Here is a 23,642-nt window from a genome sequence, read left to right on the forward strand (position 1 = left end):
GGTGGCTGAAAGCAAGGACAGAAGCATATTTTAAGGTGAGGGCTTTATTTTAGAAAAGAGAAAATTCTGATCAGTTACAATTCAATATTTAAAGAACTCATTTTTTAAAAAAATAAGGGTTATTCTAATATTACCTTTTCTGAAAGGTATCAGAGCATTACACTCTTAGTTTCTGAGAAACTTATATTCTCAATTCTCTCTTTCCAAGAATGAGTGAGCTTGGGAGTCCTGGGATTACTTGATTACATAGATCCAATCTGGCTATTAGCCTCTTTATTAAAGGCATTAATATTACGGAAACCCAGTCCACTTTGGTGTCACAAAGGTCCATCTCATCCAACATGTGTATGAACCTGATAAGGAAAACTTGGATTTCACATCTGGACCTGAGTAAGCCAACGTGCCTCTGTTTCTTATATCCAACTCCAGGTCGGGGTACCTAATTTGTATTGATATAGACAAAACTTTCAATTCCTTCTGAACTATCTATGATGAGAGTTAGGTTTTGGCTCCCATTTCAGCTCCAAATTCAGACTGCCCCTCTGACATCCTGCCACTTTAAGAGTGAAATTCTGAGCAACCAGCACCAACAGATTCCAGATATATTCCAGATGATGGGGGGGGGGAGAGAAAAGAGGGAAAGAAAACATAATACTTTGCTTTGTAACAACTAAAATGTGTAAATATGACACAGATATAATATCTGAAAGCATGATTTGATCAAATCTCTTTTGAATAAAATCACTTCCTCTAAGCTTTGTACAACTGTAGTAGAGAACTTTTTTAGGGTTATAAGATACGGACTGCAAAAAATCTGGGCAACCACTAGATGGAAACAAAGTGAGTCAACTACACCATGCCAAGTCAAAACCAAACACTAAAGCATATAACTGTAAATAATCACATATTATCAACCAAGATAATACTATTTATTATCAGTATCATGCACACACCAAGCATAAATTATAAAAAAGAGAACAACTCTGAGAAACTGCTGTTATGCAGTTGAGCTTTCCTATGGAGGATTGCCAAAATTAACAAAACAACACTGGGAGATCTCTAGACCCTAATCAAAAAATGATCAGGACTCAAACGGACATTAATGTAGATTCAGGTTTTTTTTTTAAAAAAGTTCTTTAGCCTTGTGAGATCATCAGTCAGAGATACAATACCAATAACACATTTAAAAAAAATGATTTCATGAGTTCTTTCAATGGAGCTAATATAAACTAACTAAATATGACTGCAGCGTAAATGGAGATTTTATTGCAATAGCTATTGCAATGGGATGAAAAGTATCCCATAGCGGCTACTGCTGTGTGTCACAATATGTTCTAACCCCGCCCCACCCAAGTTGCACTAAATGCCTTGGTCAAGTTTCTTCTGGCACTGAATGTAGAAATTGTTAACATGGCTATTTGACTTTGGGGCAATATATTTTTCCTGCTGATATCACTCGTATTAGTGTGAAAAAGAAACATTCCAAATGTCGACTAATTTATTTTTGCAATGCTTGCTTTTACGCTTTTATGCCCTCGAGCTGTTGTTTCCTCTTAGACTCTGTTGATGGTCATCCTCTTTTTCTCTTGCCTTCCAACTTTCCCAGCATTGTAGACTTCTCAAGAGGCTTAGCTGCTCACATAATGTTCCCAAATATGATAATTTGTTCTTTAAGTGAGATTGGTTTGTGGATTGATTGATTTGTTCTATGATCTATTTATTTTTCTTTCTGGCTCTGGAACTGATTTGTCCTATGATTCATATATTTGTTTTCTTGGCTCCCCATGAATTTAGGAGTTTTTTTCCCCCAACATCAACACTCAATGGCATCAATGCTTTTTCCATACTGTCTCTTCAAAGTTTTTTTGCTTCATAGAGTGTCCAGTGGAAAACCATTTCCTGCCTTCTTCTGATCTTTGTAACATTAACTGATATCTTATCAAGTACTAATATGCAATGTATTTTTTTTTACTGGTTATTCCTTTATTCTTGATAGTAGATCCTAAAAGGAAGATGCTCTCCACCACTTCTATATCTTCACTGTTAATTCTAATACTGGTTACTGTATCTGTTCTCATTAATTTGGACTCTCTTACATTTTAGAATAGAATAGAGTTGGAAGGGACCTTGGAGGTTTTTTAGTCCAGCTCCCTGCTCAAGCAGGAGAACTTATACCATTTCACACAAGTGACTGTCTAGTTTCTTATTAAAACCTCCAGTGATGGAGTGCCCACAATTTCTGAAGGCAAGCTGTTCCAATGGTTAATTGTCCTCACCATTAGGAAGTTTCTCCTTAATTAAGCAGCAGACTCCAAGGACCCTCTCACAGTTACTGTTTTTGAGCCAGGTGTCACCTAATCTGTATTTATATCTTTGATTTTTCCTGCCTAAAATTTTTCCACATTAAAGCTCATTTTGTTGGTTAGTGCCCATTGTTCCAGTTTGTCAAGATCTTTTTGAACCCTGAGCTTGTCTTCTGGGGTGTTGGCTATTCCTGCCAGTTTAGTGTCATCTGCAAATTATGAGTTCCCCTTCTATTCCCTCATCCAAGTCATTTATGAAGATATTAAAGAGTACTGGGCCTAAGATGGATCCCTGTAGTACCCCTCTGCTTATTTCTCTCCATGTGGATGTAATACCATTGAGGACTACTCGCTGAGTATGGTTTGTCAGCCAGCTACAGATCCATCTGGTGGTGATATTGTCTATCCCACCTTTTACTAAGCAGCAGGTTGTGGTCTACTTTATCAAATGCCTTACTGAAATCTAAGTACACTATGTCCACAGCATTCCATTGGTCTATTAATTTAGTATCAAAGAATGAAATAAGATTGGTTTGGCATGATCTATTTTTAACAAACCGGTGCTGGCTACTGGTTATAACTTTGTTTGCTTCTAGTTGTTCGCAGATCTGAGTTAAGCAACTCTGCTTTCTTAATCTTAATCACATTTTTTTGCTACTTTTTAGAAATTCTAGTTCATTTCCATTTCCAGCTTTCAGAAAAGAGTTATCACTATAGTACAGGTTATTGGTGCTTCTTTCTCTAGATTTAAAAATATACTCATCTTCTTCCAATTTCAACTCCCTCAATATATATTTAAGATATAATTTTAATAAATAAGAAGAAAATATACAGCCTTGTCTTATTCCTTTGTCAACTTGCCACGAGTCTGTTTCATCTTGTCCTGCATAGATTGTGTCTTCTTGTCAGGTCTATAGGTTTCACATAAAGAAAATGAGTTGTTTTAGGATTTCCATTTCCCTAAGGCCATTCAACAACTTGACACGCAATCCAAATAATGAAAGAGCTTTCTATAATCAAGAAAGCATATAGTGACTTCATTTTAGAATGGCTGACTTTCTCAGTTATCTAGTATGCATAAACAATATAGTATCTTGTTCCTCAGCCTTTTCTAAAACAAATTTGAATATTTAGCAACAGAATCAAAGCTAAGAAAAGAACCACTGTGGTGCTATAGTTAAAATTTTGAAGTAGCACTGTAGAAACCCAGGTTCAAGCCTACATTCATCTATGGAAACTCCCTGACTATTTCTTAGCTCAATGTAGTTCATAGGATTATTATGGGAATTAAATTAAGTGAGAATCCCATATAGGCTGCTTTATACTTCAGGAGAAAAGGCAGCAAATACATTGTGCACACAGATAGAAAGATGTCACTAAAGCATTACTCTCAAAAAATACAAAGCCAACACTTCTGAACAATTAAATTCCTGAAAAACTGTAAAGTTTATGTAAAGATCTACAACCTCTGCCAGCTAATAGCAGGAACCCAGCAGTGTTTATTTTATAGCAATTACAGTATTATGAATTCAAAGCAAGCCCATAACCCTTTAAAGCTTGTTCCTGGTATTTTTATTAAAAACAAGAATTCAGTAACATAACAGGTCGCTACAATGATCTTCACACTTGGAAAATTTTTTGAGCTTGTGCTGGCACAGTAATTTCTGTTGATGTTCACTTTCTTCTGCAGTAAATAAAAGTTTTAGAATGCTTAATTTAGTGTGGATTATTGCGATCACTGTTAGTGATGAATACTGAAAACATCATAGCTCTGGAAAGGCTATTACACTGGCAATCTCTGAACTCTAGGGAAAAGATAGGGTGATACTTGGAATAGTTTATAGATTTGTAACTTAAGTACGCATTTATTCTTTTAAATACGTTCACTACCTTTTCTTTTCCAAATTTATTAAAAAGGAGGCTTCTATATGAACAGTCTCCTAATCTGAAATATACAATGCTTTTGGGATACAAATTACTTGAACATACCATGGATCAAAGGCACAATACCTTAGTAACAACTAGAACTGTTGCATTTAAGGGTTCAAATGTGGCCATCTGTAGATAAGCTTTGATTCCCCTCCCCTCCTAAATGATCAGTATCTTTCTCAACTGATCATTTTTATGAAGAACTGTTGCTCACTGTGATCACGTATTTCCATGAATGTCTTAATGCTCCACTGTCAGTTCAAGTCTCAGGGGGCTGTAATACTCTTAAACATCCCGTCTCTTCTTTTATTTTCAATCTAAGATGGGGAACAATTTCCCTCCTGACTGACTCCACTGTAGCCTAAACCTCAGTAATGTTCCCTCGCTAGCCTCTTTTCCACATCCCACTCAGATGCAATGGTGGCAGGCCACAGAGGGACAGAGTTCTCTTTTCCCAATATTTGACTGGTACTTCAATAGGGAGCAGTAATCTGTCCCATTGTTGCTTTATCCATTTTGGCACGCCATATTGTCAAGACTCTGAAGTCAGTTCAACCTGGAAGATATGTTAAAGGCTAGGAGAAGGGTATTTCTGCCCTTGGTACTGGAGAAAGTGGGAAAGGGGAACTTTTACTTTTAAATAATAATAGCAAAGAAATATAAAACTGGCTAGAAAAATTTTCAGCCGAAAGCATCATCTATATTTGTAACAATTATTATGGACTCTATGATGAATTCTGAAAAACAGGAAAGATGGCTCAAGGTCTCCAGACCCTTTCAAAAAAACAAGGAAGATGAAGTAGAGGACAGCATTCTTGAAGACTGGAGGAAACAGTACGAAGCAATCTCACCAGTTTGCTTCAATAAATAGATATTTTATGATTTGATGCTAGATAACTATTTTGTGATTGGACGCATACAGATAGGAAACCATCTTGTCAAAATACCCAGAATGTCAAAGATGTGTAAATGATGTGTACACAATTCTGCAGATCATTCCAAAGAGAATGACAATGAATCTACCACTAATGTTCAAGCTGCAAAGAGCAGGACATGAATGAAAGGAATTAAGCATGAAGAAAACTTTTCATGGACAGAAATAAAGCTCCCAAATCTTACCTAGCTAATTCTGGTCTTTTTGCCAAGAGGAAACAGACAAGAAACTTCGATATATTATATAGAGATTAAATAATGATCCTCCTCAACTCCTGTGCCAATATCTGTTTATGCACTTCCTCTCTCAAAAATGGAGAGAGCAGCACAACTCTTCCCCAGGGCATCAAAAGGGCTGTGCATCTGTCCACTGCATCAAAGTGTTCTCAGTGGGATCAAAGCTGCTCTGAATGGATTTGCACTGCAACAACGGCAAAAATAATCACATTGGGGATTTTGAGAAATATTTCCTTACATTTTTAAAAAGCAAGCAACCAAGTTATCCTGAACTCAGTATGATGCCACCTTTCTTTTCTGACCAAAGGCTGGCCCCTTGAAGCAGAATATTTGACCTCAGGAAGCAGATTTTACTCATTTTATTGGCAATTGCGCAGTTCTATTTTTAATCATATGTTTTTTCAGCAAAGCACTGACTAAAAAAGATAAAGGTGTTCCCTATTGTTTGGCCAGATGCTACATTCAACCCAATAACTTGCCCCAGAGTCTAGGTTTTGGTTTATGGGAGCTGAAATTGTAGGCAGCTGGAGGGCCCTAATCTGTGGAAAGCTAGTTTGCCTGTAGTTCAAAAAAGTTTGAGCCACTGTGCTGCAGCTCACTATAGGAGTATGCTTTTAGCAAGGGGGATGTGGACAGGGTTAAAGCCAACTTTTTTTTCTTGAACAGATGATATTTCAGATGGTGACACTATTCCAGATGCATCAATTTCCTTGAAAATCGAATCCATATATGTGCATATGCTGTGCTGGCAGGAGGACTGCCTAAAATGGCCCCAGCCCAAGAGCTAATATTCTTTTGGCCAGAATAATGCAATTATTATTTTCCTAGCTATCAGTCTAAGCATACAGAGCCATCTGTTATGCAAAGCAAACATACACATCTCAATTACAGAAAATGCAGTTGCCTTGACAGAATTTGGATTACACCACTAACCAGGGCTGTAAAATTTGTTTTCAGACAGTGTATAATGGATGCCTTTCAGGAGTTTCCTAATTAGTATTTACCTGTTTAAACTGATTAACCATCCTTCTTTTTGCTGCTTTATTAAACTTTTTTGGACACCGCACAAACCAGATTAATATGTAATATGAACCCAAGACAATAATAAACATTAATGTATTCTGTGTGTTTTTTTTTAAAAAAAACCTCCATTAATAAGTGGAGTTTATAATGTGTGATTTACCACTAACAAATTATGAAACATTTGAAACTGATACCCAAGCCAATCAAAGCAGGAATTATATCCTATCACCAAACTAAGATCAAAGTGAGATATAAAAATATTGAATTTTGTTCTTAATTCTCTCACCATTTTCTCTCTCTCTCTCTCTCTCTCTCTCTCTCTCTCTCACACACACACACACACACACACACACACACACTAAATATAACCAATGTACATTTCATAAATAATACTCTGCACTGGTATCTCATTATTTTCAGTCTGGGTATTTTTTTTTACACAAGTTATTGTAATTATTGTTGTTATTAGATTTTTATCCTGGCTTTCCTCCAGACATTCATACTTGCATAGTCAGCACTGCTTTCTTCATTTCTTCATATAATTCTTAATTGATTACTGTAATTAAACATTTTCAACTTAATTTAGGATATCCAATTAAATCATAATGTTATGAAAAGTTGCAATCCAAGGACTGTCTTAATAATCACAGCAATGCAAGCAAAACATCCAATACAGCTCTCCATTCTAAGCAAAAAGATGTAATATTGTCATAGTTGGGTTCCTCAAGTGTAATTCAATTATAAGCAGAGTAACCTATTTTGTAATCATCATGAAAAAAGCCTCCAAGGCTTCCCAAATTTTTCAGGATATCTTTGATTCCATGGTTACTGATAGCTCAGTTAACTGTAATAAATAAAAATAATTCTTCCTCTTCATACAAACGTGGATTTTAAAATGAAATGATACAAAAGAATGAACAATTACACTGCACCGTTTCATAAAAATTATTCTCTACCCATTTACTATACATGTGCAAAAGAGAGACCGTGTCCTTGTTGAAATCCTCCCTCTAAGCCTTTTTAATGGTTTCTTTCAGCATTTTCTGACTCCAAGAGACTCCCTGCCATTGTGTCAGCTCCCAGGATAATGTCGGGTTCTCCATAAACATCCAGTAATAGGGCACAAGGGAAGTACTATTTCTGAGTCCCTTTCCTAACAGCTAGGGAGGTTTAAAGTTCAAAACAACTGAGAGAGAAACTTCATTTGTTCTCAATGAATTAATAATGATTTTTATGGGAGAAAAGGATTTTTCAAGCTCCCACTTTTTCTTTTCCATTGGAACATTCTTTATCAACTTACACCTTCTAGATGTGTAAAACCAAACCATTCAATTATAAATTCAACCTGAGGTGAAAAGTTCCAGAACGTCTTACCATTTTAGAAAGAGTGAGCCCTAAAATGGAATGTGCATCATTAAATGTTCTACTTACTTGGGAGAGGCCAAGATAAATGGAGACTGTTTCCGAAATGTACAAAAACTTTCCCTCTTGGTTTAGTGCAAATACAAATCCATCCAGTGACTGCAAAAGAAAGAAAGAAAGAAAGAAAGAAAGAAAGAAAGAAAGAAAGAAAGAAAGAAAGAAAGAAAGAAAGAAAGAAAGAAGTGAGATGTTACATACAGTGAAATATATACAAACAGATAAAACATTAACTGCCATAAACAATGCATTTCCTTCCAGACATTAACCCATTAAAATGCATAAAGCATTATTTGTAGAAGAGAAATGACAAGATGTTCCTTTCAGAAAACAGAGAAGAAAAAAATGATTGTGAATAGTAGTAATTTGAAAATTAACAAGGAATTATGATCTTCTCTTTATTCACAAGCGTGCCCACACATTTACTGTTTTATTTAAATACAAGCAAAACTAATCAACACATTACTGTCAGCTAGGTTCACATTTAGAAAACACAGAGATCCTGAAAATGTAATCTTTTCAGTATAAATGTGTAGATTTAAATTGTATTCTGACAGGTAGTTGGGCTTTAGATATAGATGCAGGAATAATTTGACAGAACATTGTTGCTGGTATATAAACATTTAGGAAAGCCGTGTGAAACTTACATCAATTAATAAACCATCTTATTTCAAACTGACACAATACTACAGTATATAAGACTCTGCATGTACATTTTTGTTGACTGAATAAATATTCGTCCTGTGGTGATATAAGTTTAGAGTATGTAAATGCTTTAGATCAGGGGTGTCAAACTGCCGGCCCACGGACCGGACGCATCATGCGGAAACCGCACCCACCCCACTGCCGGCAATGGTAAAACTGTCCCGATACGATGCGCGACGTCACGTGATATCGTGAGTTTGACATGTCTGCTTTAGATGGCTATGCTGAATTTCAGCTGTGTACCACACAACTATATTTCTCCTCTGCTATCTATTGCCATTACAGACTCTACAGCTGCTTTTAAGCTCCTGATACCTGGGAAAGGTGGGGGATGGGCAGGGTGCGGACTACTGCCTTATATAAGTTAAAAGGAAATAATCTGCAGTTTCGCATTTCAAATTCTCTCAAATTGTGGCATCACAATGGGTGGAAAGAATACTGTTCTAGATATTACATGTATTTACTTAGAAATATGTACTATTTGTTACAGAAAATGTTGAGCTCTTATTAATAAGAAAAATAAGAAAATGGCAATTCCCTGATTTTTTTTAAAGAAAAAAAATTATAATGATGAACAGAAACCCCAGATTAGCTGCTGTGTTACATCTGTTGGATGCAAAAAAAAAAAAAAAAAAATAGAGCTGACTTTTGGGAAAGTTTGAATGAGACATGAAGTCAAGAGGTAGAAAGAATAGGGAGAAAGACACTTGAATAACCCTACCTTGATTTGCTTTAGTCTAAGATGAGACAAAGAGAACTTGGACAAGATTCTGTTCATGACTGAAGATTCTGTTACTATACCCGACAGCAATAAGTCCTTACAGTTTCTGTTTCCTGCCTGGCCTATCCTGAAGGGCTGAGAATTGGTCACCACCACCATCATTTGTCAATTGCTGGGTGATTAGTGGTAGATCAAAAAACCATAACCCTTTAGATAAACAAAGATGTGATTTATCTGTCAACCTCGCTAAATTTGATATCCTCTAGATGTAGTCTTAACCAACCCCCCCCCCAATTTTGAGCCAACATAGTTTTATAAATCTTGAAGATGCTCCCTGATAATTCCTTTTTCTCTAAACTTAGCCAACAGAACTAACAGGGTAACAATTGGATTGGGGCACATGTAGTAAGGAAGCTTCCAGTAAACTTACTTCAATCTTACTTCACATTAGTGCTTGAGAAACTGTATTTCTCAGGAGCCCAAATATGTGGGATGCTGTTCCAATTCATGCCACAGTAGACATTGTGAGAATTCTAGAGACCTGGTAACTTCAGTTCTTGGCAATCAGGATGCTGAATGAACTGCCTGATTGTCAGGACTCCAAGTAAACCTGACAGAAAACATGATAAAATGAACTAATTCTACTTTATTAAGTCTACATTAACAGAATCTTGCAAGTCTGAAAGTACACACTTCTCATTGCCATCTTTAATTGTTTGATCCATTAGGGCAGGTCCTCCCTAATTTTTTTTTCTCTGACATTTGAAACACTAGGGGCTCTTGCCTCTTTTATCTGATTATTTCCTAGGCAGCATCTTTTCCTCTCTTTCTCCAAGGTCATCCACACATTCCATTACACTGTTAAACCAGTATAGAGAACTAGATCATACCCAAAGTACTACTGGTTTAAAATGTTAAGGTAACTGGAAGAGATAGAGAGTTAAAATAAAATTAAAAATGACTCTTACGTTACAATTATGTTACTGGTGCAATAAAAGTAACCTGGTTCTAAATGTTGATAAAACAAAGGAGATCATTGTAGATTTTAGAAAGAGCCGGCATAGTCATACTCCACTCAGTATCAAGGATGCAGCTGTAGAGGTGATCAACAGTATTAAGTATCTGGGGGGTACAGATAACTAACAATCTGAATTGGTTTTTCCACATATCATCCTTAGTGAAGCGTGCAAACCAGCGTCTGCATTTCTTGTGTTGGATGAGGAGAGCTACATCTTTGTCCTTCTGTCCTGGCCACTTTTTAAAGAGACACGATTGAGAGCATATTAACAAACTGCATCACTGTATGGTTTGGTGGCAGCAGTGCCTCAGATAGAAAGTCTCTACAGAGAGTGGTAAGGACAGCAGAGAAGATCATGGGAAGCTCACTTCAGAATGCTGCTTATAAGTGCTATGTGCTTAGAGCTCAAAGCATTGTTAAAGACCCCACACATCCACTGGTAAGCTCACAAGATTTGTTTTTCTCACCATGCACATGAGAGCTAAAAAGCTCAAAATAGCTATTCTAGTCTCCCTTTAATTCTTTGTCGGTAAATTTAAAATTTAACTCACCATGCACATCTATACATAATCTGAACTAGACTGTGTTGTTTCTCTGTGTCATATAATATATGTGGGTATATGCTTATTTATTTATTTGTTTCTTTGTTTATTTAATATTTAGTGTATATTGGAGATGGTGACGCTTTGAGAGCTGTATGCAACAAAATTTCATTTTAATGTATGCTGATTAGTGTACATTCAAAGTAACAATAAAGTTATTCTATTCTATTCGGGAATTAATGGCAGACTGTTAAGATTTCATTTTAATTAACCTTTCCTCCTGTCTTTCCACAACTCTGCAATCTTCCACACTACAGTACATACATGAACTACCTAAAAACACAAGCTAATTCATTTACTTAAATGTAAAGAATTCTTAAATTCAGTAGAGGGAGTACAAAAACCGCTTTAGTTGGAGAATACAGTACATCAGTTATGAGAAAACAAGCAGTAAAGTTAACATATTAAAGAAGGATCTTCAATTTATATTTATGAATTAATAAAAATGTAAATCTGAATAGATTTTAGTCAAACACAAGAATTTATACAAGCAAGTAGTTTATCTGAAAGTTACCATAATTTATTTTCAGATGATTAGCACAAAAACCTTGAACCCTGACACCAATTACTTAGGAGCAATTTCAATGGACAAACTTTAAAGTTGATCCAAACAAGATCCAAACAAGCTTCATCCATATTATCCATTACCATGTAATAGCAGGGGGTTGGACTAGAAGGCCCCCCAAGGTCCCTTCTATCATCATCATCATCATCATCATCATCATCATCATCATCATTATCATCATCGTCTATGGTTTTTAAGGACAAAAAAATAAACTGACTAAAGAACAGAAATCAGAGACACACAAAAAGATTTAAATATCTGTAAAAGGTGTACCTTATTCAGAGTAAAAGAAAGGAAAATTACAATTTATGTAATATTATGTATTATATACATAATACTTCAGCAGTTTTTTCTGTTTCTTTTTTGTATTTTTAAGCCATAGATAGTGGAGATTTTGGCACATAGCTCAGAGATTTAAATTCTTATTTACACTGTCAAAAAAAATAATAATGTACTTAAATGAAACAGTACTTTTTATTGTTAATTACTAATCAAAATTACACTGAGCATTAACTATACAGTCTTGGTAATTCCTTGTCCACTTATAAATAACAAATTAATATGTAGATTCTCTTGTGAACATATAGTGATCTCGGGTTTGCAGAGATCACAGCAGAAATTTTGGCCTCAATTGTGGTTGTAAGTTGAGGACTACCTGTACTGGGGAGCTTTATATATAATATAGATAAGGTTTTTTTTTCTGCCAGTTCGTCTTTCTTTAATATTAGGATAAACAAGTAAGAAGAGTTGAACAATCAAGTGAAATAGATACAGGTAAAAAAAAGTGTTCTTCACATAATACAGGAGCTGGAGCAAAGGACGGGAGTTCAACCCTGCTCCACAGCATCACTTGGGTCTTGAAGCTTGTCAACCCAGCATTCTAACCAAACAAGCCACCATGCTCCAGTTAATCTTTGCCCAAGATTGCTGTGGAGTCGGGCACCTTCTAGATCAAATAAATAAGTGACAGGAGAAAGCACAAGTTTTCAAAAGTCCAATGCAGAATAAATGATGGAAAAGTAATTACCTATGAATATACTAAAACAGCTCCAACTTTGAGCAACAATGATTATTGAAATGGATTTTGAAAAGTAGATTAATTAATTTTGATGCAATGAACATGAATTTGGGCAAACTCCAGGAGATAGTGGAGAATGGGGGAGGCTGTTCGGACATGACTTAGTGACTGAACAACAATAAAAGCTTAATTCAGAAGCATTGCATCTCCATCTTTATCAATAATTTCATTTATTGAATAAGATGGCCTTCAGAAAGGAAATATATACATGTCTACACATAACTAACTACTGCCAATGTCCAATATTGATAACATTCCCTGAATTGTTGGACGTCTAACTAAATAGACTCTTCGCATTGCTAGGTCAGTGAATTGTCTTAAATAGTGGCAAGGAATATAACAAAACAAATGAAGGCAGAGCCAGAACTAAAAGACAGAACAAGAGAAAGTGTTGGTGCCTCAAAATGTTGCTGAGCTATATGAATACTTGCATGAGTAACTGTGTTTCAATGCTCTGCATGCTTCAGTTATAGCTTCCTCGGGGGCAAAAACATATCAGTTAGAGTAATTCAATAAAGCATTAAGCCCTGGGCATAGAAATGTCTGATGCAAGGTTTTCTTCATCACTCAGTAGAGAAACCAATTGGTATTTATGTGGTACTGAAACTCTGTCAATAAACAACAGTCTAGATTTTTTAAAAAGCAATTTGTTGTATAATCATTTCACCTTTAACACCGGCAGAAACTGTGACTATTGCTAAGGATTTGCATACTATCTTGTTATTATGAACCAATCTCATCAAGATGTAAATTATAGTTTAGCCATCTCCAACATTAAACAATACTTTCCCTTCAAATATGTGGAACTCTTCTCTCTTGAACTGATTTCTAAAAGTTGATAATGTAAAAAAAAACATTTTGTAGAAATGTGATCATCCCTGATTTTAAAGTTTGGGTAGAAATGCTGGTTGGTATAATGACCCTTTTCTCCTACCTTCTATATACAAAACATAACTAAAATTCTCTAGCATTACCTTATTTTGATTTGGGGGAGGAGGGACCTATTATGTATTATGCTATTTCAATCACCACAGGCAACTTTTTTTTTCAAATTGCCCCACTGTTTTCAACAGGCACCAATTAAGATTCTGGGGTCAAAGAGTTAATTACATATTCTTACCCAGTATGTAGAATTTTCTGATTATTAAACAAGGTTGGATTAAGATGAAAAAGTACCGACACAAATGTTAATATATGCCCCTCCTCAAAAAGATTTATTATAATAACATGCCGAAATCTACATTTTTCTTCTCCCCAAAGTAGTCTGAGACAAAATCTTAGAGGAAACACTAAAATAAACACTTTAAAGGCATCCAAGTATCTGATTAATGAGATAGTTTTCTTGGTCTTGAAAACAGCTCTAATCAAGTCAGAAAGAAACAGTGGGATTTTCTCCTTATCAGATCTTAGTAAATTTATATGGTCAATAGGAGGCAAATTATTTTCAGACCTAAGGAGGAGCTGCGGTATGTCTAAATAATGTTGCTGATAAATTTTAATTCATGTGAATCAGAACAATATGCAGGGCAGATATATAAAACCCTATTGTGCTTGTAGTGGGGTTATTATTTCACTTTTTCAATGCCATTTTTGCCCTTTTATGTCACCTTCAACATTTTGGGAAATTACATAGTACAGAAATCAACCCCCAATGGCATTACTCACACTAACACTCCACTTCATATTTCTTATCTTTAGCGTTAAAAAAATGAACTCTAGCACAGTAATTGTATCCTGTTTTAGAAATGTTGTAAACACAGAGTTCTCATATAGCTGGACTTTCTTCCTTTTTCCTCTTCTTCCCCTGCTCTTCCCATCAAATCACCATTATTATTATTATTGTCTCCCATCCTGCCAGAGTTGTTTTGAGATAGGAGGGAGTACCTAATTGGATATAATTCATAATATTCCATAAGTTTCTTTGATAGATGTATATTGAGTACTTCATTATCTTTGAATGTGTGTATTCACATATATGCATGTGAAGCACATACAAGCATACAATTTGCCTCTCTTGGCTGTTTTAAATTAAAAATCTGGTCTCTTTTAAAAGAAGAAACTAAAGAATTTCTGGATTTTGGCATTTGTAATAGTAATAGTAGTAAAGTTGGAAGGGACCTTGGAGGTCATCTAGTCCAACCCCCTGCTCAGGCAGGAAACCCTACACCATTTCGGACAAATGGCTGTCCAGTCTCTTCTTAAAAACTTCCAGTGTTGGAGCATTTACTGCTTCTGGAGGCAGGCTGTTCCACTGATTAATTGTTCTCACTGTCAGGAAGTTTCTTCTTAGTTCTAGGTTGTTTCTCTCCTTGATTAGTTTCCACCCGTTGCTTCTTGTCCTGCCTTCAGGTGCTTTGGAAAATAGCTTAATTCCCTCTTCTTTATGGCAGCTTCTGAGATATTGGAATACTGCTATCATGTCCCCCCATGTCCTTCTCTTCGTTAAACTAGACATACCCAATTCTAGCAACCGTTCCTTATATGTTTTAGCCTCCAGTCCCCTAATCATCTTTGTTGCATAATCCTTGTAATTCTAACCTGTAAGCAAACAATCAACACTATACACATAGTCCTCAATGTATGACCACAATTGAGCCCAAAATTTCTGTTACTAAGTGAAACATTTGTTAAGTGAGTTTTGCCCCATTTTATAACTTTTCTTGGCATAATTGTTAAGTGAATCACTGCAGTTAATAAGTAAGTAACATGGTTGTTAAGTGAATCTGATTTCACTATTAACTTCACTTGTCAAAATGTGATCATATGACTTCTGGACACTGCAACTGTCATAAATATGAGTCAGTTGCCAAGCATCTGAATTTTGATCATGTGACCATGGGGATGCTGAATGATTGTAAGTATGAAAAACAGTCATAAATCATTTTTTTTCAGTGGTGGTGTAACTTTGAACAGTCACTAAATGAACTGTTGTAAGTCGAGAACTACCTGTACAAGCTAAAAGCATCAACTATTCAATCCCAGCTGTGGGTATTCAAATATACTGTAATGTTCAAAAATCTCGAACTCAGTGTGGCATTGTTTTTATGGCAGAGTTTGAAGGATCACTTTGCTTTGTTTGTCTTTTTTTTGATACAGTATATATAAACATTATTAATAGCCTTATATTTTGGAAACAAAGGGAAAATATATACTATTCCAGTGTGTTTTTTTGCAGGAAACTGATTTTTTTAAAAGTACATTTTTAAAAGTTTTTTTTTTTTCTTTTGCTTCTCACTGTTCAGGGTCCACTTGAACTGAAGAGGGTTTTATATGTTAGTAAAGGGGAGACGGATACAAAAGGATGTAAAACATTATTATATTACTTTTCCAGGGAATATCTTTGAACACCAGAATGTTCTCCCTGAACTTCCCAATACTTTGATTATATGCCATATTATCCTTCCCATCCCCCCCCCCCAAATCCTGTTACTCTGACCTAAATGCCAGTTAGAATGAGGAATTACCAGTAAACTCGGCTATTTTAATGATAGATTATTTTAAACCAAGCCTTTACCATCTGTTCTTCTCTCTAATTATGAATGCAAAAAGAACATATTTCACAATTACTTCAGTTAAAAGAAAGATATACATGATTTAAATAAATATATGTATTATTGCCCAATGCAGCAGGCATCTGTGATGTTTTCTTTATAATTTATGCTATGATCAACCAGAAAACTGTTCACCCCTGATTAACAGACTCGGTGATATACTAAACTTTCTCCTTGGCAAACAGATAATTTTAATTAGAACTTTCTACTGTTAAGATATAATTATATTATAACTGGAATTAAGCATTACTTTGAACACAGGGCTGTCACTAGTTAGATATGTAGCATCTGATAGCAGCTAAAGTAATAATAGGAGTAGTACTTTTATTTATCATGCTTCTGTAAATGTAGTATAGGATAAAAACAGCAATTAATATGTAACATACTATAAACAATTATATAAATAATATAATAATCATAAGGTAAATAGCTTCAAGATTAAAAGCCTAGTGACATATAATAACATTGTCTGCACATTTATTTATTTCTAATTTTAATTGTTAATAACTTTGCAGAGGCCCCAGGGAAAAAAGATTTTTTTAAAAACAAAAGGTTTAAGCACTCTGCCTCTAAACATAATTCTGATGAGTCAATTTCAAAGAATTGGTGCCTGGTTTTGAGGGGAAAAACACTCTAATCTGTTGTGGCTATTCTAATTTGAGGGAAAACCAATTGGCTCTATCTTACCTACAGACACATACGATGGATTTGACCATACACAGAGCACAATCTGTCAGCAAGTAGTGTAATGAGTAGAAATAAAAAGTGGTTGCAGTGAAATAAGGAAAGTTCAGAATAGTTTGGATAACAGTGTTTTAACTCTTGCAAAGACAAGGCCATACAGGGCAGGCCATCATGTTGTTTGATGAAAGTTTTGTTTGAGTGTATTTTTAATGTGGTAGACCTCTTGTCCATTGTCTTGGGGCTCACAGGGATGGAAAAGCAGTCTAAATTATTTTCATAAAAATAAATAAATAAACTGTTCTTGCAAAGAACAGTTATCTATGAAGGATATATCACTACAAAATGCAAATCTAGCTGCTTGATAATTCCTTTTAAATGATATCCAACTGAACTAGAAAGACCTCTCAAACTTCTTTCTCACAATAAACAGCTATATTATAACTGCATCTTGGTGAGAATTAGCTTTGGCCATTCCAGGTAGGTACTATTGCTTTATCATTGTTAAAGTGCAATGTTAGCAAAATAGAGTTTCTCCATGAACAGAATTCAGCACTCCTAATTACTCCTAAAAACTCTCATTTTACAATTTCCTTCTATCATTTTGCCAATTCCAATGAAGAACTTAAAAGAAATTAAATTGTGTTTGTGCAGGGGCATCTCGGGGGGGGGGGAGTCAAGAAAGTCAGGATCATAGCCATAAGTGTGTGACTGAATCACTGTCCCCTTTTCACATGTATGTGAATGAGGTGGTGCTTTGATCATGTAATTGAAGTCATCATCTTGACTTTTTTTATCTTCTCTGTTAACCCTTGTCTGTGTGTGCATCTGTGTATATTTCCCCAAAAACATACAGTGAAGAAATCAAAAGATGAGTAGCAAGACTGAAATAAAAGAATGCAGGATGTCTAAAGTATATTTATAACTTAATAATTATAACAGGAAATACATTTAAATAACACCTGTAAGTGCAGCAGTATGTTGAATAGAGTACAGTATTACTATGAGAAATCATGATTTGTGGTCCAAACCCAGTGTTACATATAAAGAAAATGCTGCTCTAAAATATGTTTTTGGACTTTAGCTCTTTCCTTTCAAAATAAAAGTACATATCCTACTGAAATAACATTTAAACCAATTTTTCCTAAACTCTCACATTTTCATTCCTATTTTGAAAGAAGTGGCATTTCAACCTGTCCTCAAAGGCACATTGCTGGATCCAAGAAAATGGGACTATTTTCATCCAACATTTCCTGTTTGGGATTCAGGCCAGGTTATTGTACTGAAGTAACACTTTCTGAACTTATTGGTGACCACAAGCAGGCTTGGGGCAGGACAGTGTGTTTATTCTGGTCTTGATCTTTCAACAGCTTTTCATACCAATGCTTATGGACTGGGTAGGGGTTTGTGAGTGAAGGGCATAGTCTTGCAGCAGTTCCTTTTCCTTCTTCAAGATGGGATCCAGTTACTGTTGGTAGACATAGATCTAGGCCTGGAGGTTGTGGAAGTCTTGATTGGGAAAAAGAAGCTTCAACCTAATGCTAATAAGATTGAATGCCTGTGGGTTTTAGGGTCCCCAGATCCAGAGTTTTCATATCTGACTCTGAATGGAATAGTACCTCCATGCAAAGCTGGCACACAATTTAGGGTTTTCTTGGACTTGTGGCTGCTGTTTGAGAAGTAGATGGCAAGAACAGGTTTACATAAATCCATCTTGTGTGCCAATTTTGCCCATTCCTGAATCAGGAGATTCTACTCATAGGTCCTTAATGCTTTAGTCACCCCTTGATTGAACTACTGCAACACGCTAGATAGGATTATTTTATAGAACATAACAATAGCAAGCCCACATAGATTATATACAGCTCCATAGTGCTTTACAGCACTTTCTGAGCGATTTATAACATCAGCATATTGCCCCCAAGGATCTAGGTCCTCTTTTGATGAATGTCGAAAGGATGGAAGGCTGAGTCAACCTTGAGCTGGTCATGATTGAACTCTTGGCTGTGGGCAGAGTTAGCCTGCAATTGTTGTTGTTGTTGTTAACTGCGAAGTCGTGTCCGACCATCACGACCCCATGGACAATGTTCCTCCAGGTCTTCCTGTCCTCTACCATCTTCTGGAGTCCATTTAAGTTCACACCTACTGCTTCAGTGACTCCATCCAGCCATCTCATTCTCTGTCGTCCCCTTCTTCTATTGCCCTCAATCTTTCCCAGCATTAGGCCCTTCTCCAGTGAGTCCTTCCTTCTCATTAGGTGGCCAAAGTATTTGAGTTTCAACTTCAGGATCTGGCCTTCTAAAGAGCAGTCGGGTTGATCTCTTCTAGGACTGACCGGTTTGAACGCCTTGCAGTCCAAGGGACTCGCAAGAGTCTTCTCCAGCACCATAGTTCAAAGGCCTCAATTCTTTGGCGCTCAGCCTTTCTTATGGTCCAACTTTCACAGCCATACATTGCAACTGGGAAAACCATGGCCTGGACTATACGCACTTTTGTTGGCAGGGTGATGTCTCTGCTTTTTAGTATGCTGTCTAGATTTGCCATAGCTTTCCTCCCCAGGAGCAAGCGTCTTTTAATTTCTTGGCTGCAGTCCCCACCTGAGGTGATCTTGGAGCCCAGAAAAATAAAATCTGTCACTACCTCCATTTCTTCCCCATCTATTTCCCTGCAATACTGCATTCCAATCACTGTGCCACCCCATGCATTCAGAAACTGCAGAAATATAGCAGGCGTAATTAGGGATACAGCATAGTATGCCCTTGCAACATTAGTGCTTCATGAGTTGCACCGACTCCTAATAGGGTTCAATTCAAGCAGCTGAATTCAAAGTATTACTTATCTCCTATGAAGACCTGAATAGCACAGGACTGGGTTACTTGTTATTTGGTAGGCTGGGATGCTTTGGGTCTATCTGTGACACAAGAAAGGGACCTAGTAAAAGGACTGTAGGAGTGCCTGCCTTATTGAATAACATATCTCCTGAGTGTCAGATTACTCCAACCATGATAGCTTTCTGGAAGGCCTTAAAGGTCTAGCTTTTTACTGAGGTGCTAAGGCCAAGATGAATGAAGCCTGATATATATATTGTGATGAATCACAAGAAGTTTATTACAAGCCTCATTTGCATTATGTTATTGTTTATTATACTGTGCTATTTTACGTTGTATGTGTTGTTAGCTACTCAGAGTCATTAGATTATGATGGGCAGCAATATAATTTCTACAGCTACATGCTGAGTTAAACAAATAAAACACCTTTTGACAGAGTGCTGCTCAATATCCCCCCCGTCCTGCTAATTATGTCATTGTACATGGATCTAAATTGTTTGATATATTCTTACTTTTGCAATCGAAATCAAGAAGATTATGATTTGCAGGCAAAGTCTATAGCAAGGGTAAAACTGCTATTTGAAAGTTGTCTGATGTTTCATGCAAAGCAAGCACAGAGAAGTCAACTAGAGGGATCAGTTTTAATCTATATGCTAGGTTTTACTAGGATTAAGGTTTTAATAGTCTGATGACTGGCTATAGTTTGAAACTCTTGGATGGCTTTAAATTCCAGATGGTAGTAGGTATCTAAGTGAAAAGCTTTCACTAAGTTGATATGCTGTAACAGGATAAATTGCTACTGAATTGTATGATTTCCAGAGTCCTTATTCACATTTGATAATGCCCTTTGATAAATACCCCTTGATAAATGCAGTCACATTGCTTATCTTTTTTTCAACGATTTCAAAATACAGTTACTATTTTTCTATGTAAGGTATATAATAATATACGTATTCCTTCTTTAAAGATGAACTGCACCTCTTTCAAATGTGCTTTTATTCACACGGTAATATTAGAATCTTGTTTGCATCTTTATTCTAAAAAAAGGTGTAGATTGATTAAAAAAAGAGATCTGTAAGGTAATGTGGAGTGAGGTTTTGTGAGGGAGGAATAAATGGCTGCCATGTGCAATTAAAATTTCCTGTTGTGGGAGTTAGATATTAAAGCACTGACCTTTCAGAGGATGCCTGTTCATGCTGAACATGTATGATTGAAGTAGTTTCTACAGTTTTAGTACCAGAGAGATCAGACAAAAGATCACAAGATACTCAGTGCAAAAAGGAATATAAATACTTAGAATTAAAGCTATCATGCAATGGACATTTTTCTCATGGCTTAAGAGCAAGAACACTGAAAACTGATTTTTGTGTTTGTGTAAGGGCGGGGAGATTTGATTTACACGGCACATAGTTTGCAGATCTTACAAAAGAAAGCCACATAGAACATTGATAAATTGTGCAGAATAGCTTGTAAATGTTGAACTGAGAATACCATAATACACTTTTCCCCTCTCTATATTTTACCTCCTAAAAGATCTTCATTAAATTACCTGTGCTTCAGCTCTATAATTTAGATCTGAAGCACAGGTAATTAATAATTTAGACTGCAGACTTACTTTTTTCTTTCTTCCTCACCCGATTTGGCAACTTCCTCTTGGTACCTTCTCAAACTGGGGCTTCAGGGAGAGACTGGTGTATCTTTCAGAGAAACAAGCATGACTCGTAGGTAGGTTTTCTTATTAAGTATTGAGCGTACATTGCTTTTTTACAGTGGAAGTATATCACACAAAGCAGAAATGTCTGTTCGTACTAAAATTAATTAGAAGATTAGCTCTGAATGTTTTCAGAACAGTGGCCTAGTTTACCTTTACAGGGCACTGTTGGATTAACCTCCCATCACTGACTCACAGCTGGAATATAAAACCAGGTAAGAAGACAATATGTAGCACTGTTGTCAATGGAACTCCTACTCCCACTTTAGCCTGTAGGAGGATGCTACTTCTCTCCCAATCTCTCAAACATAATGGCTATTTTATGTCTATGTAGGTTAATATGGATTTCACTAACTTCCAATATCCTTGCTTAAATACAAGCATATCATCTTCCTGCCCTGAATTGGTTTTTCTTCTGGCTTTTTAAATACAAAGTGGCAAATTTCAGTGAAAACTGCAGAAATTATTTCTAATTACCCATGCTGAGAACTACGCCAGAAAGAAACATAGTGGTTGACAATTTGTAACTATTCTTCATATTATTGCACAATCAGATTGCATTTTATAATGGAACATAATCAAAATATTTTTTGAGAACTTTTTAGAACATTTTTAGTCTTATCTCATGTTTAATTTACATTCCATTTGATTAAAATAAGAAAGAAATCAAAGCCAGAAAAATATATGTCCAGCTAAATTAAGGAAGGAAAATAATAATAATTTAATTTATATAATTTAGGTACTACCCAGTGAATCTAATGGCTTATAATATATCAACAATGAGGTAAGATATGAACAAGAAAAAATAAAATAAATTAAGAACAAGAAAACATACATAACCAGGATAATTATCTGGACAATAATACATATACACACAAATCTCATATAGAACTCCATCTACCCTATTCCAAGGCCTGAGAAAACGGCCAGTTCTTTAAGGCCTTCTGAACACATCAAGATGGGAATCACATGGACTTCAAGAGGAACCTCATTCCAGAGGTCAGCTGCTGTGAGAGAGAAGGTGCACTTCTTGACTAATGAAAGATAACTGATAGTAACTGATAGAATTAAATGTACCAATCCTGTCAGCTCATGCCCCTGAAGAGCCACAAGATACAGGGCTTTAAAGATCATAAGCAGCATTTGTTACGCTGCTAGGGACAACTTGTTCAGCTCACTCTTTTCTTAATGCTTTCTAGATATATTAGTCTGTAGTGTTTGTGGTCCATGATCTCACTGATGGGAATATCAGGAAAGCACAAGATTGCTTATTTTATTTATTTTTATTTAAAATACTTCTATAGTTGCCTATCTTAAAACACAATTCTCAATAGCTCACAACAATAAAAAAACAACATTCAACCTAAAACATCCCCCCTTAATCCCACCATCTGGGTAAAAAAAAAAACAGGTCTTGAACCTGTAAGCCTAAAAGAGTGGTAGTGCAAACCTCTAAATGAGGTAAAAATTGCCCAAAAGGGGAGAAAACAATGTAGTTTTCCTTCCTGACAACCACTTATTGAATTTTGTTCCTTTGTGTATGACCGTTGAATCACTTGTGGGGCTAAATTCAAATATTATCTGTGTCCTCTCAGTGCCATATCATAAACCAAATATTAACCCACAGCTTGCATCAGATTAAGAATATTCTTGATCCAAGACTGAGATCCATTCAAATTTTAGCTATTTCCATTATATGAGAGACTACTGCAATCTGCAGTACACGTGTTCTTGTTATGTACTTCATATTACAAACCCCACAAAGAATCTGATTTTCCAGAAAAGCAATTTTCTTTGTTCAGCACGTAAATTGAAAAAAATACAAATTAACTGATGGGTATAATATTTATAAAACAAGGGGTGCTTCAAAACATTAATTATACACCATTTGATTAAAACACAAACACAGGACTGCAATGATTTTACATATGTAATACCCCAGCAAAAATTATTCTTCCAAGTATTATAATCTTAAATAGCATTTACTGTATTGCAAAACACAGCAGGTGGCAAAATGATTCTGCACTGTGGACAAATACATATGTTTGTTGAGCCAAATGTTTAGAATAGATAAACCTATTTTCTAAACCTAGGTTTAATGGAGTAGAAATGAATGGAAAGTCAACTAAATCATTGTGCATATGCTGGAAGGAAACATGCTGCGTCAAGTGAACTTGGTAATATCAAATGCTGTGCTTAAAACAACATAAAAGCAGAGCATAAGTCTTGCCACAATGAATAGTTTTCCTCCACTTCCTTCCATTTACTGCTTTCAAGAATATGACAGTACCAGACTGAACATCATAGAGGTGAAATACAAAGGGAAAAAAGCAAGAGC

At 35.8% G+C, this 23,642-nt stretch overlaps 1 protein-coding gene across 17 annotated transcripts in view; it reads right to left on the reverse strand.

The window, feature by feature from the left end:
* Positions 1–23,642, reverse strand: part of NPAS3 (neuronal PAS domain protein 3) — a 765,248-nt gene that overhangs the window by 218,276 nt on the left and 523,330 nt on the right. For 16 of the 17 annotated variants that reach the window (XM_039351863.1, XM_039351858.1, XM_039351867.1 and 13 more), the window contains one exon: positions 7,857–7,946. The exons of the other annotated variant lie outside the window; for it this stretch is intronic. In XM_039351863.1, the coding sequence (XP_039207797.1) occupies positions 7,857–7,946 (90 nt within the window). The remainder of the gene's footprint in view (positions 1–7,856; positions 7,947–23,642) is intronic. 17 annotated transcript variants of the gene reach the window in all.

The sequence above is a fragment of the Crotalus tigris genome, unplaced genomic scaffold (assembly GCF_016545835.1).
Source record: "Crotalus tigris isolate CLP2741 ecotype Arizona unplaced genomic scaffold, ASM1654583v1 scf7180000018371.15429387391:27106975, whole genome shotgun sequence".
Lineage (NCBI taxonomy): Eukaryota > Metazoa > Chordata > Lepidosauria > Squamata > Viperidae > Crotalus > Crotalus tigris.